This window comes from Lactuca sativa, chromosome 9, assembly GCF_002870075.4.
Source record: "Lactuca sativa cultivar Salinas chromosome 9, Lsat_Salinas_v11, whole genome shotgun sequence".
NCBI lineage: Eukaryota > Viridiplantae > Streptophyta > Magnoliopsida > Asterales > Asteraceae > Lactuca > Lactuca sativa.
Window position 1 is genome coordinate 145,057,863 of NC_056631.2, and position 21,439 is coordinate 145,079,301.

A 21,439-nucleotide genomic window follows, 5' to 3' on the forward strand; every position below is an offset into this window, starting at 1 on the left:
AAGTGTTATGTCATTTCTTGCTAGTAACTTATCCACTTCTTTAATAGTTTCTACTTTGATATCCTTAGTCCTGTTCAATCAAGGATTCTTCTCTTTCGGGGTTTCAGCATGCACCCCTGAAGCTCTATCTCTCTCAAATAAAGCTATAATTTCATTGTCGTTTTGTATTTTTTTTGGACTTCAATGAAATTGCCTCAGACTTTGACTGTAACACACAATCCCAAATATAATTATTGTTAAGAAAAATAATACAAAATGTATAACAACTAAGTATAATGCAATACAAAAACTTACATTAAATAGGTTGGCCCATACTTCCTCATCCGCTTCATTTAGTTGTGTTTAAGAATTCCAACTGAAGCTACTCAATGAAGTTCCGCGGAATATGTCATACCATTGCGAAAAACCTGATTTTAAAGTTTCCAAACAATTCATTAAAAGATTTTTTTTGTTAAACTCTTCCCAAACTTTTGATTAATCTCCTCCACCATGTTGGTGTACGCTTGTGGGATGAAACTCCCTCTAATCCTTAATCCTTTCTCTTGTTGTGTCAACATAGCTTGAATAAAACAATAATCCATCCAATCTATCCATTTCATTTGTTCTTTCTTCCTAACTTGTTCTTCCTTGATCATTATGACATACATATCATCATAAATTAACGAACCATGAATTGATAGCATAAAAAAATACATCTTAGAAAGCATACAAGTAATGAGTAAATAACACGCTCAAAAGATAAATAACACAAATAAAGTCAAACATTAACGATCCATACAAAATCAAGTCAAACGCTAACCATCCATACAAAATCAAATTGAAATGCTATAATGAAAAACTAGTAGCTACATTGACATATCTATCTCATGGTTTGTATTCAATAAGTAATCGGTCCACATTTGATTTGCAATTAAGTTCCTCATTCCCTCTGTCGTAGCATTACCCTCACTTGTTTCTCTTATATTATGTCGCATTTCCTCTCTTGGTTCATTTAACATCTCCTGTAGGACCTCATCTTCAAGATTTTTGTCTCGATATTCTTCTAACAAAAAGTTATATAAAATACAACATGCTAAGAAAATGTATGATTGTGTTTCACAAGAAGAAAAAGGTTCCTATATACTTCTAATGATAAGAAACTTTCTCTTTAGAACACCAAATGCATGTTCTATAGCGTTACGTAATGAAGCATGGTAGAGATTAAACAAATCTTTTGCATTCTCAAGGGTCCGAGCAGAATATTCTTTCAAATGATACCTAACACCTCGATATAGTGCCATTACTGTAGTTGTATGAGGCAAACCTGCATCAACCAAACAGTATCGGCCTACAATAAGTTTTAATTAGTTATGTATTGAAAATTAGATTACACACAAGAGTAATTTAGTATTAAAATTTTACCCTTTGGAATTACTTGTTTATCTTCTCTATTGAGTGCATTCTTTAGTATCCTTGAGTCCGATGTTGTACCCTCTCAACCACTTAAAATGTACGTAAACTTTAAATCAAATGTACAAGCAGCTAAGACATTTATCATAGGGTATCCCTTGCGACCATGATATCTAAGGGCATCTTTGTTAGATACTTTGACACGAACATGTGTCCCATCAATAGCCCCTATACAATTCTTGAAGTAAGGATAAATTTGATTTTTCTATTGAATTTCTTTTTGTACAACATCACCTTTTGGTTGTTAAATATAATGATTTTCTAGTGATATAATTGCTCGGAGAACTCTATGGAAGCACCTACTTGTTATGGATTTAGAGCGACGGTATAGCCAAGAGACAAATTGATTTCTAAAATCATTGCCGACAATATGCAAAAACCTTGCAACATGATCTTCAACGGACATGCGTTGAGTAAGTCTAAGACCATCATCTTGTTGTAACATAATGCACAATTTCTTAAAAGCCTACTCACTCATACGGATAAGTTCATGACATTGACCACCGTTTGCAAGGTCATGTAGCAACTGTTCACGTATACATCTCTGTTTTAAAATAAGTTTTTTAAAAGATTATTTGGGATGGTTTGTGTTGGCAAGGGCACGGTGTGTCAGAATGGCCATCAACAAGTAAATCAAATGAACTACTTGCATTTGCCTGACTCTTAGAAATTGAGCGGGTGTTTTTAGCTCAGTATCCATCGAAAATGTTACTTATTGTTTGATAAAGTATGTGATATCAGACAAGGTATCAAACTATCAATTAACATGTCATGCTAGACAAATAATCGATTAAAATGGGATATTCCGACCTCAAATTACAAATTGGAAGTTTTTCTTTTACATTGTAACCGACATGTGAGGGGGTTTAGGTAGTATTTCATTTGAAACTGGTATGATTCAGTTTGGTTCGGTTATTGAACAAAACATAACCATAACCACACCACTCGGTTAATGGGTTTTCATAACCATTAGGTTTCGGTTAATTTCGGTTTCCATTTTGTTTATAATGGGTTAATATTTGTGAATGGATTTTTGTGCATATTATACATTTCATAGAGGAAAATTTAACGAAAGATGAATAAAGAAGTCAAATTTCTTGGACTCACTTTGTTTCCTTGACAGTATATTAGTCGGCATAAATGTTTTTCATATAATCTTACCTTTTTTTATTTGTTGCATGTCATAAAAGTCGATCATAATGCTCATGGAGCCATTAGCTTTGAAAGGGTTATAGTAATTTGAAATGCCAAAGAGAACACAAACATTTCGGTCGTTTATATTCAAGAAATCACACAAAAACCAAATGGAAAAAAGTTTCAGATTCAAATAGAATAAAATCATTTTGAAGCTCTTGAATAAACTGCTATCAACGCATCAACCCTTTCTATAATATTAAAATAATGAATCCAATTGATACGTAAATAGTAACAAGGCTCTTCATCTTGTTTACATAAAATTGTATCTTTGTCAAAAACTTCAAAATAATATGAAAACCATTTTATGCCGACCAGTATACTGACAAGGAAACAAAATGAGTCCAAAAAATTTAAAATGCAACAAAGTCTATCGTTACATCAAACGTAACAAAGTCTATCATCACATCAATCATAAGTTACATGTGTCTCTTGGTAAGTTATTAAGAAATGCAAACTATTAAAATATAGGATGATAATAGATACAAGTTAAAACTTACAACAGTGAAAAGAATGAAACCTGATAATGGAAAATATGTAATCAAAATACAATCAATATAGTACTAATACGATAGCATCATTTTCAACATTGAAAACACATTTAAACATTTACTTGCCAGAAAACAAATTAGTCGAGTACATATTCTTTTCCATGGCAATTGTAACTTGGAGAAATGCAAGATTACATCATGGAGAAATGTAATATTCAATCTTTTCGAAGTTAAATCAATGTTGACTAGTGAAAAGTTTACCTTCTACGTTTCTGCCCTTTGCAGGCAAAGCTACTTGACCTTTGGTTGGGTTAATGAAGACGAAGATGTGTGAGGGAGAAAGATGCGTGAGGAACGAGTCAAAGAAGCATCGATTTTTTTCTGTGATATTGTACGTGAATATATAGTCGGTAGTTTGGTAATTATAGGGATTTTTTTAATCAATGATTATCTTGTTTCTAAATTTCTCCGATTTGGGAGGAATATTAGGAGAGAAAAGAATGTTGCAAAAAATAAACTTAAGAATACTCTTGACTCCTTTCTCCATTTCTCTTATTTTCTCTCCGCTTCCATGGTTAATGTTGATTTCAGAACAGTTGTAAATATCTATAGAAAGCACATCGGTATTGTTAGAACTCAAAAGCAATAATATAAAATCTCTGTCAAAATCTTCAAGTCCGATCAGTTTGCTTTAATTATCACAAAAAATGTTAAAACTACAAGCTTTTTTATTGGGAATGTTGATATGATTTTCATACATAAAAGAAACCGATAGTTCTTTTTTACCAAACTTATACGTCATATCACTCTTTTCATCATCTTTAGGTTGACTTTATAGATCTACGTTATGGAATTTATGTGGTTCACAATTGTTTACATAATATCATAAATGATTACAACAAAATCCTCTCTAATAAATTAAAAAAAAAAATTTCAATTTGTCACGCTCCCATTTAGTTTATCAAATGTCATTTTATGGTTATTTTTGGTTATTTTGAATTAATTTTTTTTCTACATATTATTTATGAGTTTTTCTATTTTATTAAATTTCAAGAGAAATTAAATATCCTCCGACTTTTTGTTCCTACAAATCATCTTACCTAATTAAATAGTAACACGTGTAACATTTAATGCTTATTTAATGATATTTTTAATATACTAATATGACACATGTCATCATTTAATTGGATAAGAGAATTTGTAGGAACAAAAATAGAAGGATATTTAATAATAAATAGATATTAATTTCACTAAAATATTTAATTATCTTTTAATTTCAAAATTTCCAAAATTAAAGTTCATTTGTTTTTCTTTTCTTTAATTAAATTATTTGTTTAAATTTAAAAGATAAAAAACATTTTCATTATAATAAATCATTATTTTTCTTATTTTCTTATAAATTCAACATTTATATTTAACTTTTTTTTAAAAAAAATTAACTCATGTAATCCATATATCTCACAACTAGTCTAATAATAATAAAATACAGGGGTGACAAAACATGCTATCGTTTCGTGTTTCTGTCTGACACAACACGACACGATAATGTTTTATTTAACACGAACACAACACGGTACGATGTCGTGTTTTTTTTAACTAACACGAAAACGAACGAATTAAAAAATGACAAACACGACACGAAAAATATAACATATACTAAAAACTAATTTATTTAATAAATACTTTATCAAATATAACAGACAAACACAAAAAACACAATAAAGAACTGCTAAATCATGTCAATTTTGTATCGAATTTTGAATACAAACACGACACGACATTGTGTTTTTTACAGTTAACACGAACACGACACGAACACAAATTTAAAATTCAGTTTCGTCCCAATTTCGTTTAGTATCGTATACTTTTGTCGTTTCGTGTCATAAATTGCCACCCCTAGTAAAATATAAGTGAGGTTCAACACAACCAAATTATACACAGTTTATGTCTAAACATAGGCATGTTCATAACTCAACATACATATATCTACACATGAACATGTATTACTTATGAACATACGTGATTTATTGCTTCAACAGATCAACCCACCAATCAAAAAACATCAAAGCAAAACGTTATTCCGCAAGGTGTGCTTAATCAACATCATAAGAAAACAAAAAAGAATTAAAAAAGAAAAGGCAGAATCCAATTTTCACCCTTAAGAAAATCCATCAATCAAAATACAGTTAAGCGTACCATAAACTTAACCAAAAACAGCACTAGATCAAGTTCCATTGTAAAAATGAAGGGCTAAAAATCAAACCACAATGCCATTAATACTTTTTTTATATATATAATAATTGTAACCCTAAACCTGAAGTCGAGCCCTTTTGGTGCTGCAAGTTGGACATTTGTACTGCTTGATATGCTCTGCTTTAGCAGGTGTAATTTTTACACATTTTCCATGGAACCATCTTTCACAAATATCACAGCAAATCCAAAACTCATCAGTTGCATAGTTGTCACCACAAGCTCCACAAAGAGCTGTTCCCTGTTCATCTTCTTCTTCTTCTCCACTATCCTCCTCATCATTCGGTGGTGGTGTCATTTTTAGCCCCTTCGGGACTGATTCAGATGGCCGTGACTGCTAAATTTTGAAAAATCAGACATTTGTTAAAATAAAATACAAAAAGAAAAGAAAAAACAGACAAGACATGACATGACTACAGAACAGGTTGTACTGTATTCGACTAGGATTGTGACTGGTATCAATTTGACAAAAACTGCAACTTTTTGTCCCACTCAATAAAGTGGGACAGGGACAGGGACGCTTCATCTTTGGTCTGAAAAAAGACGTAAATGCGCCCCTAGGACGCTTTGTTGAAATAAAATACAAAAAGAAAAGAAAAAAACAGACAGGACATGACGTGACATGACAACAGAATAGGTTGTACTGCATTCGACTAGGACTGAGATCTATGTGACAAAAACTGCAACTTTTTCTCTCACTCAAAAAAGTGTGACACTGACTCACTCACTCTCAATCTCTGGATTGTGAAAAAAGACGTAAATGTCCTTCTCATCCTCAAAAAAGTGGGACAGGGCTGAGTTTATTAGATAGGACGGAACTGGATAAGCTTTCTCGGGATATTATTGATGATGAGGACATTTTCGTCTTTTTTCGCTGACGAGAGCGAGCCACTGTCCCACTTTTTTGGATACGACAAAAGATTACGATTTTTGTCCCACCAACATCAATTCCAGTCCCAGTTCAGTGCATGTCAAACACAGTACAATACAGCATTTTTTTTGTCATGTGTTGTGTAACCAATGATGCTTACCATTTTTCCAGATGACTTGCTTTTAGTGCTATTGTTTAGAACTTCAGCCTGATCCTTAGGGTTCTTAACTGCTCCAGATACAACTTCAAATACAGTTGGGAGATCATTTATCATTTGGAAAAGCCTCTTCCTAAAGATATCAAGTAATCGTTAATATATTTGTTAAACATGGCCAATTAATATTTGCTAAAATAGTATTAACGTTTTGATTAGAAACAATCAACATTAAAAACTTATTGACTAATGTAATTAAAGCATTCAAGGATATAAAGTTGCAGATTACTCCAAACCGCAGGGACGATTCATGTAATTTACTCAAAGATATAAAAACTGATTTAAAAGTGTCTACACCTATTAGCTATGGTCCTAATGTTACACTTGGTAGTCTTAACTCTTAAAGGTTAGTAAATAAGTATCAAGTATGTAACAAACTGGTAAGGCAGGGGCAGTTTAGTCATTCTTCTACTAAACAGGAGCTTGGGGAGAGCCAGTCATGATCATTGAGTGCATTCTGTGAGTAATCACTTTGGGATAAAAGTAACAAAAAGGGGAAACAAAAAATAATACTTGAAAGAGAAATTTAAGATATATGAGCATCTGATTTAGGTTAAACCAAAAAAATATTACCTTTCACTCTTACCAAAACCAAAACGAGCACCAAAATAGAAAGCAACAGAGAGCAACCATGAATCACTGTGAACTGCAACAAGTGACAACCAGTCCTTCTCCTGCATTCCATCTCTTGCAAAATTTATACCTAAAGCTGGCTCAGGAAGTTCAGGGGGCACCTCCTCAACAGGAAGATTCACTTCCCATCCTTCATTTGGTAGACCATATAGACACAAGTTTTCCTTCTCTGTAACACAACAACACAAATTATATGCCTACAAATGAAATAACAACAAAATTGCCTCCTCTATGAAAGAAGGTACGTAAAAATATCTACATTTTACTCTAAAAACCTAATGTCAACCCTAATTTGGGATGAGTATGTATTATTGTTATGGATTCGTGTGTAGAAGAAGCCGAAAAGAAAAGCTAACCAGGGTCGCAGAGCTGATAAAACTTTTGAACGTCTGCAAAACCGAAAAAGCTTAAAGATCAGTACGAAATCCAGATAACGAATTTCAAAAATTAAGAAAAACATTTTTAACTACAACATGCAACACAAAAAAACCGAGCATACCAGTGGTAAGAGCTTTGATTAAACCGGCTCTTCTTCCTTTGAAGTCGTTGAAAACCTCGTCTGCTGTTCTGGGTATCGGTTGCGCCATGGCCTCCATTTAATTGATAACCTGTCACATCAATATCGAACCCACAAACAAAGGCGTGACGACAATCATCTTACGTAGGTATGCGGGAAAAAAATTAAATTAGAAAAAAAAAACGGAAGTAATTAAGAGGATACCTGATGAAGAAGTATCGAATATGATAAAATTTGGGGGTTTATGAAAAAACTAGGGTTTCTTCTCCAAATATGTAAGCATATATACATAAATAAGGAGGAAATGTGAAATTAAAGCTTGGAGGGGAAGGATGATGGTATATCGAATGGATTGATGAAGAGAAAACAGCGGGAAGGATTGAAAGGGTTTTGGTAGGAAATAGAAACTCGCTTTCTAAATTCTATGGCTTTTCCTTTTGTATTATTATTTTTTTTTATCTTCTTTACCTCTTTCTTCTTTTAAGTGCTTGATCATCGATTATGCAAGAATTCTAGTTCTTTTATAACTTTTGAAATAAAATGTTAATTAAACATGGAAAAATGAGTAATCTAACATTTTTTTGTGGTTTTGTTAAAAAAAATAATTAGTTTAAATTATTTTTAAAAAATAATCATTAAATTTGGTTCATCCTGGACTTGAATTTCAAAATGGGTAAACGAGTAAAATGGTAAAATGGTATGACCCAGTAGCACGGTCCATATATATAAATTGTAACATGTCAGACTATTGTTTCGAATTCACTCTTTTGGACCTTATTTTGGAGTCAATACTCATTGTTTCGGTCTACATCAAACTTTAAAAAATGTCCTCTTCTAGTAGCGAAGAGTTTAAAATTTTATAGGTATGTGTTTCTTAGCATTGTTATATGTTTTTATTGGTGAATATATGTTAAAAATAAGAAATTTTCGGTTTTTTTATGAATTGATGTGATTACAATGATAAGTCATTTTTTCTCTGAATTTTAGTTGCTTTTAGGTTTTTTCTATGATTATATGTGAGTATATCTATTTACTGGAACAACTAAAATAATAATAATAATAATAATAATAATAATAATAATAATAATAATAATAATAATAATAATAATAACTACTTTTGATTCTAAGTCAAATATGTTAAACTAATCCGAAAGGCATAGAACTCTTCTGAAATATGTAGAATATCTTTGGAATGTCAAAAATCATTCCAAAATAAAGTTCAGAATGTTGTCATTATTCCTGAATGGTGTCCAGAACACAAGATTATAGTTCGAAATGGTGTCCTTTTAGTCTGAAACATGCAGCACCGACCTAATTTAACTTCATTTCATTGCAACATGATAGAACGTATGAAGCGGTTGTGACTACAACCTGCAAACTTGAACTCATCTAGGGAACCATGGCTCATTTACACACCTCCTACATGCGTCCATTTTTTATCTCTTCATGTTTTGGTGTTTATGTTAACATGTGCATGGGGTGTAGAATGTCACTTGTTAGTATGTCATTACCTGAAATCTTGGAGGAGAAGGATGATGGTATATCGAATGGGTTGATGATGAGAAAACAACGGAAAGGATTGAAAGGGTTTTGGTAGGAAATGGAAACTCGCTTTCTAAATTCTATGGCTTTCCTTTTTGTTTTATGTAACATCCCAAAAATACTAGATAAAACTTGGTTGTAATTCAACCAAAACATTCAATCATTACTCTCAAAATAACGGTAGTATCAAAAGTATTTCCAATAACATCAGAGTGACAACAAAATCATAAATATGAAATCTCTTGTAGATGTGATGCAATCATGTCAGACTCTTTCCCTTTGAACCAGGAGTACCTGAAATATATAAACCACAAAATTGTAAGCACAAAGGTTAGTAAGTTAAAATACCACATATCATACATACAACGGGTCTATTTCAACCCCACGTGAATGTTGTTGGCCAAATCATAGTCTTACAGTCACTTCATGTCATGGGTCAAATCATGGTCTATACTTATAGAAGTGTCAGGGGATAGATCATGGTCTTCCATACCATTTCCAAGGGCCAATTTCTAGTCTTCCATGCAAATGTGAGGGGCCAAACTTTGGTCTTTCATACAAATATCAGAGGCCAAACCGTGGTCTTCCATGCAAAAGTTACAGAGACAACTAGCATCCTACAAAGTATATTGAAAAGACTCACCTCGCAATGTAGTCATCATCTAACAAGCTCACACACCTGAAAAGCAGGTGCTACACACCTCCTACAGAATCATACAAGGTAATCCCTTAGTCTACCTTCTAAAACTATCAATTTGACTAAAAGTCAAACGCGATCAAAAGTCAACAGTCAACTATCAATGTCAGTTGACCTCCACGTCGTGAAATTCCTTTGGCCACGTTGTTACACCTTCTCAACAAAACAGTCGTGATTTCTATTTTCGCCACGTCGTGGCACTCAACTTGCCACAACGTGGCAACAAGCTAAAAATAACTTATTTACTCAAGCTATTAATCAATTAAGTCCTTAGCCCAGACTTTCTAGAAGACTTATAGGGACTCAATGGGCTCGTAAAAACCCAAACTTTATGGACATGCATGCCCCATGCATTTCCTTCCCCAAAATACATAAAAAAAATATGAGAAAAGGGACCTAAAACTCATACCAATTTGTAGATCTAGAAGTTATAATGAGGGACTAAGGTAAGCCATAAAGTTGAAAACTTTATCACTTTCATCCATCCAAAACTCAAATACGGACCAAAACATACCAAATAACCTAGAGCTAAAAGGAAGACATCACCAAAAGAGAACTTGAGAACTCACAAAGGGTCCAGAAGATGCACACAAGTAGTAGGACTGAGTAGCTTGCTTGATCTATGCACAAGAGATCCTTCTTCTTCGTCCCAAGGCCACAAAAACACCAAAATGAGCTCCAAAACTTGCAAAAGCTAGAGTTTTATCAATAATACTTTAGGAAGTGATGGAGGCAAAGGGTAGAGGAAACTCTAGTCATCATATCCTTTAAATAGGCCCTTAAGCCTAAAATCTTAGGGTTTTTCGAAAAGTCGTCACCACAACATTGTCAGAACATGTCCGCGTCGTGGTGACTCAAGTGGAACACGCGTTTCATGCAAAGTTGCCACATCGTGACGATCTTTTCACCACGTCGTGGCCAGCTGAAAATCCCAAAATTAAACAAGTTTAAATCTGTACCTAAAACCAACGTTACAACTCTCCCCCACTTTAATCAGACTTGGTCATCGAAGTCCGCTGCTATAAACATCTCAGGGTAATGCTCCCTCGTCTCCTCATCGGGCTCCTAAGTCCACTCGGAACCCTATTGGTGCTGCCATTTCACCTTCACCAATCTCACCACCTTGTTGCTCAAGATCTTCGTCCTTCTGTCAATAATCACAACGGGTCTCTCCACGTAATTTATGTGCTCATCGACTTGAATGTCATCCAAATGAACCGCTATGAAATCATCGGCTAAACACTTATGTAGCTGAGAGACATGAAATGGTCTTTGAATCTAGCTACGCTCTGCGGGTAAATCCAATCGGTATGCTACCTTGACCACCTGGGCTATAATTCTAAATGTTGGGTTTTGAGCATTCTAACACTCCTAAGTGTACATGCAACCCTAAATACCTTGGATCTATGTTTTCTCTATTATACATGCAAATATGAACTTTCCAAGGTATTCATCCTAACTAGCATAATAACATTGATTCAAATGAATATATCAAGTTAGAATTACATACCTCTTTGATGTAGAAAGTATTCATGAAGCTTGAGTGCCTAGTGTCCCAAGTGTGACACCTCAAATGGTTCACACAACATCAAATACAAATGGAATGACTTGAGAGAACATACACACTTCATGAAATCGGCTAGCCCTTCATTCTCACTCATTAGTGGCCGATTTCTTGAGCCACGAGTTTCTTTTATATGGTGGCTATTAGGGTTACACCATGTAACTCATAACTTTTCCCATTCCTTATGCTCCATGGATTTTAACCTCCATGGAGTATCCATAGGTCACCCCATGTACTTAGTCCAACATAAGGAATCTTGGATCACAAGCCCACATATATAAGAATGGATGATTTACACAATCAACCCATATTAATTAGTATCCTTTTGACCACTTAATTAATTCCAAATTAATTCTTGATCAATACTAATTAAATAACCTTATTAATATATTAGAACTTATAATATATTAACAAACCTTAAGTGTTATTTCTCTCATTATAGTCTATCCAAATGCATGATGCCATGCAGCCCAAATGGACCATGTCGGGTTGGGTCAAGTCTCACCAATTATAGTTATGGAATTAGACATTAATCCAACAGTCTCCCACTTGGATAAGTCTAAAACTATTATTGCATATGACCTCAAGAACCGACTGGCAATCGTAGCTCTCAAAAGCTTCTGTCAAACTCTGACCTTGTAGATGAACTCTGACCTTTGTCAATGACTTGTCCATTACATAAGGGATCATACATTCCTCCATTCTAGATATCATATGGACTGAGAAATGGATTATAATCATTCTCTCTGTCCATTTGTTGTTTCCCGATTTCCGATTTATGACGAATGACTAATTGAACAAATCAAATCAGTCTAGGCCCGACCGAGCACTTACATTTGTCATCACCAAATCATCTAGGGGTCCACAGATATCGCTTTTATCCCGAAGGTAAAAGGAACGGATAAACTTCGACTCATATGGATTGTTCTACTACTCGTTGAATCATACACAAAGGCACGTTTTATAACACCGAGTTACCGAATGCGTTTTCGTGCAATCAATGTACAACCAACTCATAGTAACAACTCATATCTCTAGGTTTGAAGAATATAAGATATTATCGTCTCATGATCACTCGTGATAAAATCCATGAAGTGATTCCAATGAGCGCGGGTTGAATCCAATACTCAGAACTTATGAGAACTCATGAGTTTTGTATCCCTTTATCCAACATCTTAGACCTCTACAAGCCAACCCATGACAGTCTTAATTCATATCTACTTCCAACATATGACCAACTGTGGATGGTCTGAATAACTTAGTCAATCAGGAAGAACGACCTAGTTATTCTGGAAGTTAAAACATGCAAAGTGAAACACAATAATAATTTAATCCAATATGGTATCAAAACCTATGAACATAAATAAAACACCTTTTATTTATCACCACATGATTACACATTATTCATTGTACACTGTTTCAGCTATCAACTTTATTCTTGAATTTAAAACAATAGTTGTTCCATGCTCCAAGCATGTACACTATGTTTTCTAAACACTAGTCATGCCATACACCAAGTATGCATAGTATGTTTGTCTGTGATATTTATTTTGTGAACTAGATCAATTGATCATAACTTTAACGATTCTCTTTCACAGTCCCAAATCCTTACTGCAAATGCAAGAATTCCAAATTCATGCCATTTACTGAAATCTATTAGATTCTCAACTTATATGCATTGATCCTCTTGTAATGATTATGCACAAAGTCAGAAAGACTTGACAACAAACATTACAGAGCATTCCAACGGAGATCAACTCCTTGGAAACATCCTTCTTGCATTAAGTTTCTTCTAATCTTACACAGATTGAATAATTTCTAACTTTGAAACATTTCCATATTCCATTTTGACTATCACTTCTGAACAAGAGTTGCCTCCTTATAGATTATGTCAATATGGTCCTTCCAGAATTAACTTTATACTTCCAACTGTCCTTGAGCAACCAATCTTTGGTAAACCTTAGATTGTCCTCGACAATTGTTTAATCCTTTTACTCATATCCAATTCTAGACCTTTTCCCTTCTTAATGCCCCAGGCATTTGGAAAAATTTTAGAAAGGATGAATATAGCACATGTAATTGATCCTATATCTGAAGCATATGGGACACGATTCATGATGTCTCACATAAAGACTAAACCATTCTTTTGCTATAACATTTCCATTTCTATTTGCCAAGTTCTCATAATTTAGATTATGAAAAGGGATGTCGTAATCATAATCGAATTTTAGAACGCAAATAATGGAACCATATACAGAATTCCTTATGTTGAGCCATTCCAACATGAAATGCATATATATATATATATCCTTGACTAAATGATTAAAACCTCACAATCTAAGCTTATAGATTTCAGATGAAGTATAATTTTCTCTCCCTTAATTATAGCAAAACAACTCTTTCCCAATTGAAACCTTTTGTTTTCTATAATTAACATTGCTAACTTGCAATACTTATCATAATTATCATGCTCCCACTAACATGATGATTATTAGCATAACACTTATGCTCCCACTAGCTTTGATATGTACTCAGAAATCAGCTGGACTTCTAGAAATCAATACTTTATTGACTTTCTTACCAAAGTTCAGATTTCTGATACTAGATTGATTTGATAAAACTTTATCATAATCATACACCTTATCTTAGATAGCTCACAGGTGTGTCTAAACAATTTTAAGAACTATGAAAAGAGATGTCGTAATCATAGTCTCAATTGTTTAGACCTTTGCCACTTCTCAAAAGTCCATGTTAGTGTGCTGGTAAACCACACATGCTCCACTAACGACTTTGAGAATGCAAATATCACAATTGCTATCTAGCTAAAATCTACTTAGTGAAAGTGTTTCATCACCATCATTTTCATGAATCGGAGAGAAACCTTATGACACTTAGATTTACTGGTGTATGTGTTCTTATCCACGTGAATTGTCAAAACCATAGTCACAAGACAAGGATAATGACAAATCCAAGCTCATATGGATTGAACTCAATCTTAATTTCTTGCCACCTAGCAGCTCAAGGGCCTGCCATTGCTTCCAAGTTGTTGTGCAACCAATTGAGAACTCTAAGAACTCATATGCAAAGCCAACTTTAATTGGAATGGGCACAGAATATGTCAACACGATAGGTTAGGAACCTCAAGTCGTGTGCTAGTGAAGAACTTCAGGTTTTTATTCATGATTAGTTCTTGAGACTTTCAAGACCTTAAAGACTCCCACTGTCTTCTTGACATATAAGACTCACTTGTCAAATATTCAAGAGATAGTGTGCATTCTAATCAAGACAAGCACTTCACACAATTGGCCTTAGTTGGTCTTTGTTTTATCCAAAACATCACAACTTACCAATTTCAAATGTACAAGAGTAGAAAACTTTTACTCTAACATTTGACAAGTGTTTTAAATCTTCCTTTAAGATATGTCACTCAACTTACAGTCTTGGAGTATGACTCTAAGACTTGTTTTGGAACGAAGTATGACTCATATTCTTGATTTGACCACTTCAACAATTTATAGCTCCTCTTCTTAGCTATCAGAATGCACTTAGAGGATGAATTGCGATAAGGTCTCTTAATCATTAAGATAATCATATGACATGATACTAAAGTACTCTCCCATCTTTTCAGATTTGAGAAACTTTTATCCTTCTGCCTAATTTGATTCTTCTTATTCGCTCTGCCATACATTGGAACCTTTTTCCAATGTCTCAGAATTACACTTACGCTTGTAAGTATAACCATATTTACTGAGCTTTAGTAAATTATGACGAATAATCTTATCAATATTTTATGGTGGACTCACAAGAATGTGTACTTGATCCCTTAGTCCTTCACTTGACCCACATATACATGTGAACAAGGAACTAGTCTTAGTTTTCCAAAGATGAAAAAATCTCATTCATCATGCTATACAACTTGCATGATTCCAAGTTTCGGTCCAATTGAAAATTGGGTGATGAGGATCTTTCCTTATTTGGTAAATTTAGACATTACCACAAACGAAAGAATCAAATTCATATTTCTAGTATTGCTATCAATGGAATCATATAAGCAAATTTTTTTTCCTCAAATGCCATTGTAGGGATATTTTAAAATAAATAAAAACATCATTTTTCCTTTTATTTTAAAAACTTTGCGGAAAAACTATCCTTAGAAAGTGATTGAACCACCAACTTTCTCAAGACTTTGACACCCAACTCTCCTGGCTTGTCAATATGTGACTTCATCTCCAAGATGTGATCACACCTAGACCTTGCCTTGCCAATAGGGCTTGAGTGACCTTGAAATTTGTGGGTTAGGGAGAATAATTGGAGGAGGTGGAGGAAGTGAAGTTCCAAGAGATTTGGGAGGATCATAGATGTCTGAACTAGACATCTTTTGGGAGACATTCAAGATAGTTGATTAAAAGTCCTTAATATAACATCCAATATGAAATATCAAGGCTAGGACCTTACAATTTATAACTTGGAAGAGGGATGCCGTAATCCAAGCTATAAAACATTTGAAGGTAGGTGAATGACGATTCACCAATTTCCACCAAGATAAACGAAATGTATTATTAGGTTTTAATTGGTTTTTGAAACTCCTAGATTCTTTTGAAATTCATTGAACTGTTCAATGGCATGTTTCAATCTTGAGTGTGCCCTTCAGGTTTTGTGACTGGGATGCCGAGGATCACAAAACAAGGTGTGAATAACCATGAAAATATACTTGGTACCCTTAATTATTTACCCCTTAATCGATGTGCCAGTTAACCACACACGCTCCACCGATACTATGATAAATATTAAGTTACCCTTTGCCTACCTTGTTAAGTCCAGGTTAGTGTGTCGGTTAACCACACACGCTCCACTAACGACTTAAACAAAGTGCAAAGTGTAATTTCATGGGTTAGCACCAAATTCACATTTTCCTAAGTAACTAAAATTGGGTTTTAATTAGAGTTTAGTTACTCAGTATTTTTCATTAATACTTTTAATGAAGGGAGAATTCTAGTCCTTGTCCTACCCGTTCGGCTAACGACCCTCCACCGGTCAAGGAAGCGGTGGGTGAGAGTGGACACCCATTAAACTACCATTTTATAGGCAGTAACCTTATACCCCCATATAGACCGACTTCGTGAATGAGGCCTCCTAACGGCAATACTGACTTTACTCTTATACATATATATAAATATTATTAACTTATAATATTATAAAGTATAAGGGTTGAATTTTAACTTTTAAAATTCTAAGGGCTAACTTGGAATTAAAGTATTCATAAGTGAAAAACTTTTCAAATTCAAAAACTTGAGGGCAAGTTTTTGAAACTATTCAAAACTATTTAATTCCCATAACTTATGTGTTTAAAGTAGTTTTAATCCAAAAACTCTTCAAGTTCCATAACTTGAGGACAAGTTATGGAAGACTTTAAACTAATAAAAGAATGTAACTTTTCTTTATTTTGTAACTTATGGAATTAATTAAGGTTACACATTTTATTACTTAATGAAGTGACTCTTGAACCTCCATAACTTGAGGACAAGACTCTTCATTTTTTGTAATCATTGCCAACTTTTATGAGTTTTATGAAACTTAAATGTGACTTTTCATATAACTTGAGGACAATTTACAAAAACACATTTTAGAATCAACTCTTAGATTAATTTGGATTAAAAACAACAATTTCACATAACTTTCTATTAATCTAAGCAACTCATAAGAACAAGATAATTCAAATCAAATTTTTTCATGTAATTAGTCTAAACCTTAAACTAATACAAAACATGAATATTGACAATTATCTTTGAAATTGGATTAGCAAGAACATTACCACATCAAAAACAAGTTTATAAGTTCAAAAACAACTTAGGGTAATGTTCCTAGTCCAATTCCAGCCAAAACAGCAAACAACAAGCTGTCAGTACCCAAAACTCGTCGAGTTCCTTGAGAAACTCGTCGAGTTCATGACCAACATGAAGAACTCGTCGAGTTTTTGGCATAAACTTGTCGAGTTTTATGTTCTGGACATATTCAACTTTGAAAAAACATATTTGCATCAAGTATAAGAGAAAGCAAGCCTAGGCTCTGATACCAATGTTGGGTTTTGAGCATTCTAACACTCTTAAGTGTACATGCAACCCTAAATAACTTGGATCTATGTTTTATCTATTATACATGCAAATATGAACTTTCCAAGGTATTCATCCTAACTAGCATAATAACATTGATTCAAATGAATATCAAGTTAGAATTACATACCTCTTTGATGTAGAAAGTCTTCATGAAGATTGAGTGCCTAGTGTCCCAAGTGTGACACCTCAAATGGTTCACACAACACCAAATACAAATGGAATGACTTGAGAGAACATACACACTTCATGAAATCGGCTAGCCCTTCATTCTCACTCATTAGTGGCCGATTTCTTGAGCCATGAGATTCTTTTATATGGTGGCTATTAGGGTTACACCATGTAACTCATAACTTTTCCCTTTCCTTATGCTCCATGGATTTTAACCTCCATGGAGTATCCATGGGTCACCCCATGGACTTAGTCCAACATAAGGAATCTTGGATCACAAGCCCACATATATAAGAATGGATGATTTACACAATTAACGCATATATTTAATTAGTATCCTTTTGATCACTTAATCAATTCCAAATTAATTCTTGATCAATACTAATTAAATAACCTTATTAATATATTAGAACTTATAATATATTAACAAACGTTAAGTGTTATTTCTCTCATTATAGTCTATCCAAATGCATGATGCCATGCAACCCAAATGGACCATGCCGGGTCGGGTCAAGTCTCACCAATTATAGTTATGGACTTAGACATTAATCCAACACTAAATGGACCAATAAATCTGGGCCCCAACTTGCCTCGCTTCCAAAACTGGATGACACCTTTCCAAATTGGATGACACCTTTAGCAGCACCAAATTTCCTACCTAAAACTTGAGGTCAGATCGACGTTGGCCAGCGTAACTTTTCCACCTGCTCTATGCGGTACGCAACCTATCTCGTACCTCTTCGATCAACTCAATGGTCTTGAGAACCACCTCGATGCTCCACATCACCCATTGACTGACCTCACCCTAGTAAATCGGAGTCCAACATCTTATTCCATAAAGCAGCTCAAAGTGGGGCATACCAATGTTGGCGTGGTAACTGTTGATGTATGGGAACTTTTCCAAAAAAAGGTAGGTATCCCAACTCCCACCAAAATCCTACACGCACACACGTAGCATATCCTCAAGGGTCTAAATAGTCTGCTCACTTTGTCCATCAGTCTGTGGGTGGTAGGTGGTACTGAAATGTAATTGAGTACCCAACTCCTCGTGGAACTTCCTCCATAGTCGGGAAGTGAGATGGACATCACAGTCTGAAACCACCGAGACTAGAACCTAATGTCGTGCAACCACCACCTTTTATGTAGATCTCAACTTAATTTTCTATGAATGAAATCTCATGAATCGAGTTGAACTGGGCGCTCTTGGTCAACTTGTCAACAATAACTCAAATAGAATCAACCCCACGTGTCGTCCTTCGCAACTTCGTGATAAAATCCATAGTGATCTCCTCTTATTTCCACATGGAATGGGTAATAGGTGAAAATTATTGTGGGTCTCTGATGTTTGGCCTTGACTTTCCAGAAATTCAATCTGCGATCTAAATACCACGCTATCAAATTTTCATATAGGGCCACCAATAGTTAAATATTAAATGTATAAACATTTTTGTGGCCCTCAGATGGATAGAAAACTTCGACTTATGTGCCTCCTCCAACAAAGTTTGCCTAACCCCACCAAAAACCAGAAACCATACCATGCCACATTGAGTCAATATCCCATGGTTATCTCAAAAAAATAACGGAATCTAACCCCTGATCCTCCTTTCCTTCCAATTCTCCCTTTTCAACCCCTCTACATGCCCTTTCTTTATCAAATCTAACAGTGAGGAAACGATGACCATCCTCAAACATAGATATCTGATAAGAGTACTAGCCGCCTTGTGACTCAAGTCATCGGCCACTACATTGGCCTTCCCAAGATGATATAAGATCTTACAATCATAATCCTTTACCACAACCAACCATCTGTGCTACCTCATGTTTAGGTTGGGTTGATCCATCAAATACCCCAGGCTCTTGTGATCTGTGTAGATGGTACATCGGACCCCATACAGATAATGTCGCCAAATCTTGAGGGAAAAAATCACATCCCCCAGCTCTAGATCATGAGTATGGTAATTCGCCTCATGAGGCGTCAGTAATCATGAGATTCCTTTGCATAAGCATTACACCCAATCCCATAATCGATGCATCACAATAGACCACAAAGTCATCCATACCCTCGGGATGGGTCAATATCTGAGCCTCACACAATCTCTGCCTCAAATTCTCAAATGTCACATGTTGCTCAGGCCCCCACCAAAAGGTAACATTCTTCTTCATCCATCATATCAAAGGAACAACAATCTTGGAGAAATCATAGATGAATCTTCGGTAATACCCTACCAAACCAAGGAAACTCCGAATCTCAGATAGAGATCTCGGTGTTGGGTTTTATGTACTCTAACATTTCTATGGTGCACATACAACCCTAATGCTTTGGATCTAAGTTTTCTCTAATTATACATGCAACATTGGTTCCAAAGCATGAAGCCCAAACTAGCATACAAAAATTTAGCATATGAATCATAAAACAAGTTGTAGAGTTACCTTTTGATGTTGTTGATGTTTCTAGTAAGACTTTGGCCTTGTGAGAACTTAGCACCCCAAGTGTTGTGCCTCAAACAAGTCACAAACACCAAGTAACAATTAGATGGATATGAGAGAGGCTAAGGAGACTCTAAAACGGATTTCTCTTCTTGGAATGCAAGTAGTGGTCAATTTTAGGGCTTAGCACAATATATATATATATATATATATATATATATATATATATGTGTGTGTGTGTGTATGTGTGTGTGTGTAGAATATCTAGGGTTATGTGTAACCCAAATCCATACACATTACCTTATGATCCATCCACTTGATTTGGATAAGCACTACATGGATTAACCCATAAGCCCAATCACAAACCAAACCATGGATCATTAGCCCAACTCATATGTATCAATTTAATTAGTCTCTTTACTAAATTAATTCTAAATTAATTCTTGACCTATACAAATAAATAATATGATTCCTCAATTAATATATTATACTTATAATATATTAATAAATCATAAATAACCTCTTACTCAAATATTCATCTATCAAATTGTTCTGGTGAAGAAAACCTGAAATGGACCATGTTACTATCGGGTCAAGTACATACCAATTATAGTTATGGGCTTAGACACCTAATCCAACACTCGGGACCTCCCACTGCATCATAACCTCAATCTTGGCCGGATCAACCAATATACCATCTTGGTTGATGAGGTGACCTAAGAACTACATCTGATGCAACCACAACTTACACTTGGAAAACTTAGCATAAAGCCTCTCATTCCTTAAAGTCTCTAGAACATCCCATAAGTGCTCCTCATGCTACTTCTTGGTCTTAGAATTTACCAAGATATCATCAACAAATACTATCACAGATCGGTCTAACATCGGCCTATATACCTGGTTCATTAGATCCATGAACGATGTTGGTGCGTTGGTGAGCCCAAATGGCATCACCACAAAATCCTAATAACCATAACGAGTCCTAAAGGTTGTCTTATGCGCATCCTAATCCCTGACCCTCGTATGATGATAGCCTAATCTCAAATCAATCTTGGAGAACCAAGACACACCCAGAAGTTGGTCAAACAAATCGTCCATCCTTGGAAGTAGATATTGGTTCTTAACCGTCAATTTGTTCAGCTCCCTATAATCAATGCACATCCTGTGTGAACCATCCTTCTTTTTTCACAAACAGGATCGATGCTCCTTAGGGTGAACTACTAGGCCTGATAAACCCCTTGTTTAATAGCTCCAGTATCTATGTAGACAACTCTTTTCGAAGGTACTAAGCGGTACGACACCTTGGCTA

The 21,439-nt window shown here is 34.7% G+C and overlaps 1 protein-coding gene across 2 annotated transcripts; it reads right to left on the reverse strand.

The window, feature by feature from the left end:
- Positions 1-5,258: 5,258 nt before the first annotated feature.
- On the reverse strand, positions 5,259-8,075 carry LOC111878225 (PHD finger protein ALFIN-LIKE 7). Of its 2 annotated transcripts, none has more exons than XM_023874730.2 (6): positions 7,824-8,075; positions 7,602-7,710; positions 7,459-7,491; positions 7,043-7,271; positions 6,416-6,545; positions 5,259-5,718 (listed from the first exon to the last, which is right to left on the reverse strand). In XM_023874730.2, exons 2-6 carry the CDS (start codon positions 7,696-7,698, stop codon positions 5,443-5,445), a joined length of 765 nt encoding a protein of 254 aa, XP_023730498.1. In that variant the 5' UTR covers positions 7,699-7,710; positions 7,824-8,075; the 3' UTR covers positions 5,259-5,442. The 2 variants fall into 2 exon arrangements, with proteins under 2 accessions (XP_023730498.1, XP_023730497.1); XM_023874729.2 differs by having other exon boundaries at positions 5,259-5,721; positions 7,824-8,073.
- Positions 8,076-21,439: the final 13,364 nt, after the last annotated feature.

Bases quoted from the DNA above. Each gene is read 5' to 3' on its own strand.
- LOC111878225 (XM_023874729.2), bottom strand. From the start codon at position 7,698: ATGGAGGCCATGGCGCAACCGATACCCAGAACAGCAGACGAGGTTTTC. The intron at 7,272-7,458 runs GTTAGCTTTTCT...GTTGTGTTACAG, and splicing joins TTATCAGCTCTGCGACCCTG to AGAAGGAAAACTTGTGTCTA. The intron at 5,722-6,415 runs GTAAGCATCATT...TTCAAAATTTAG, and splicing joins GCAAGTCATCTGGAAAAATG to CAGTCACGGCCATCTGAATC.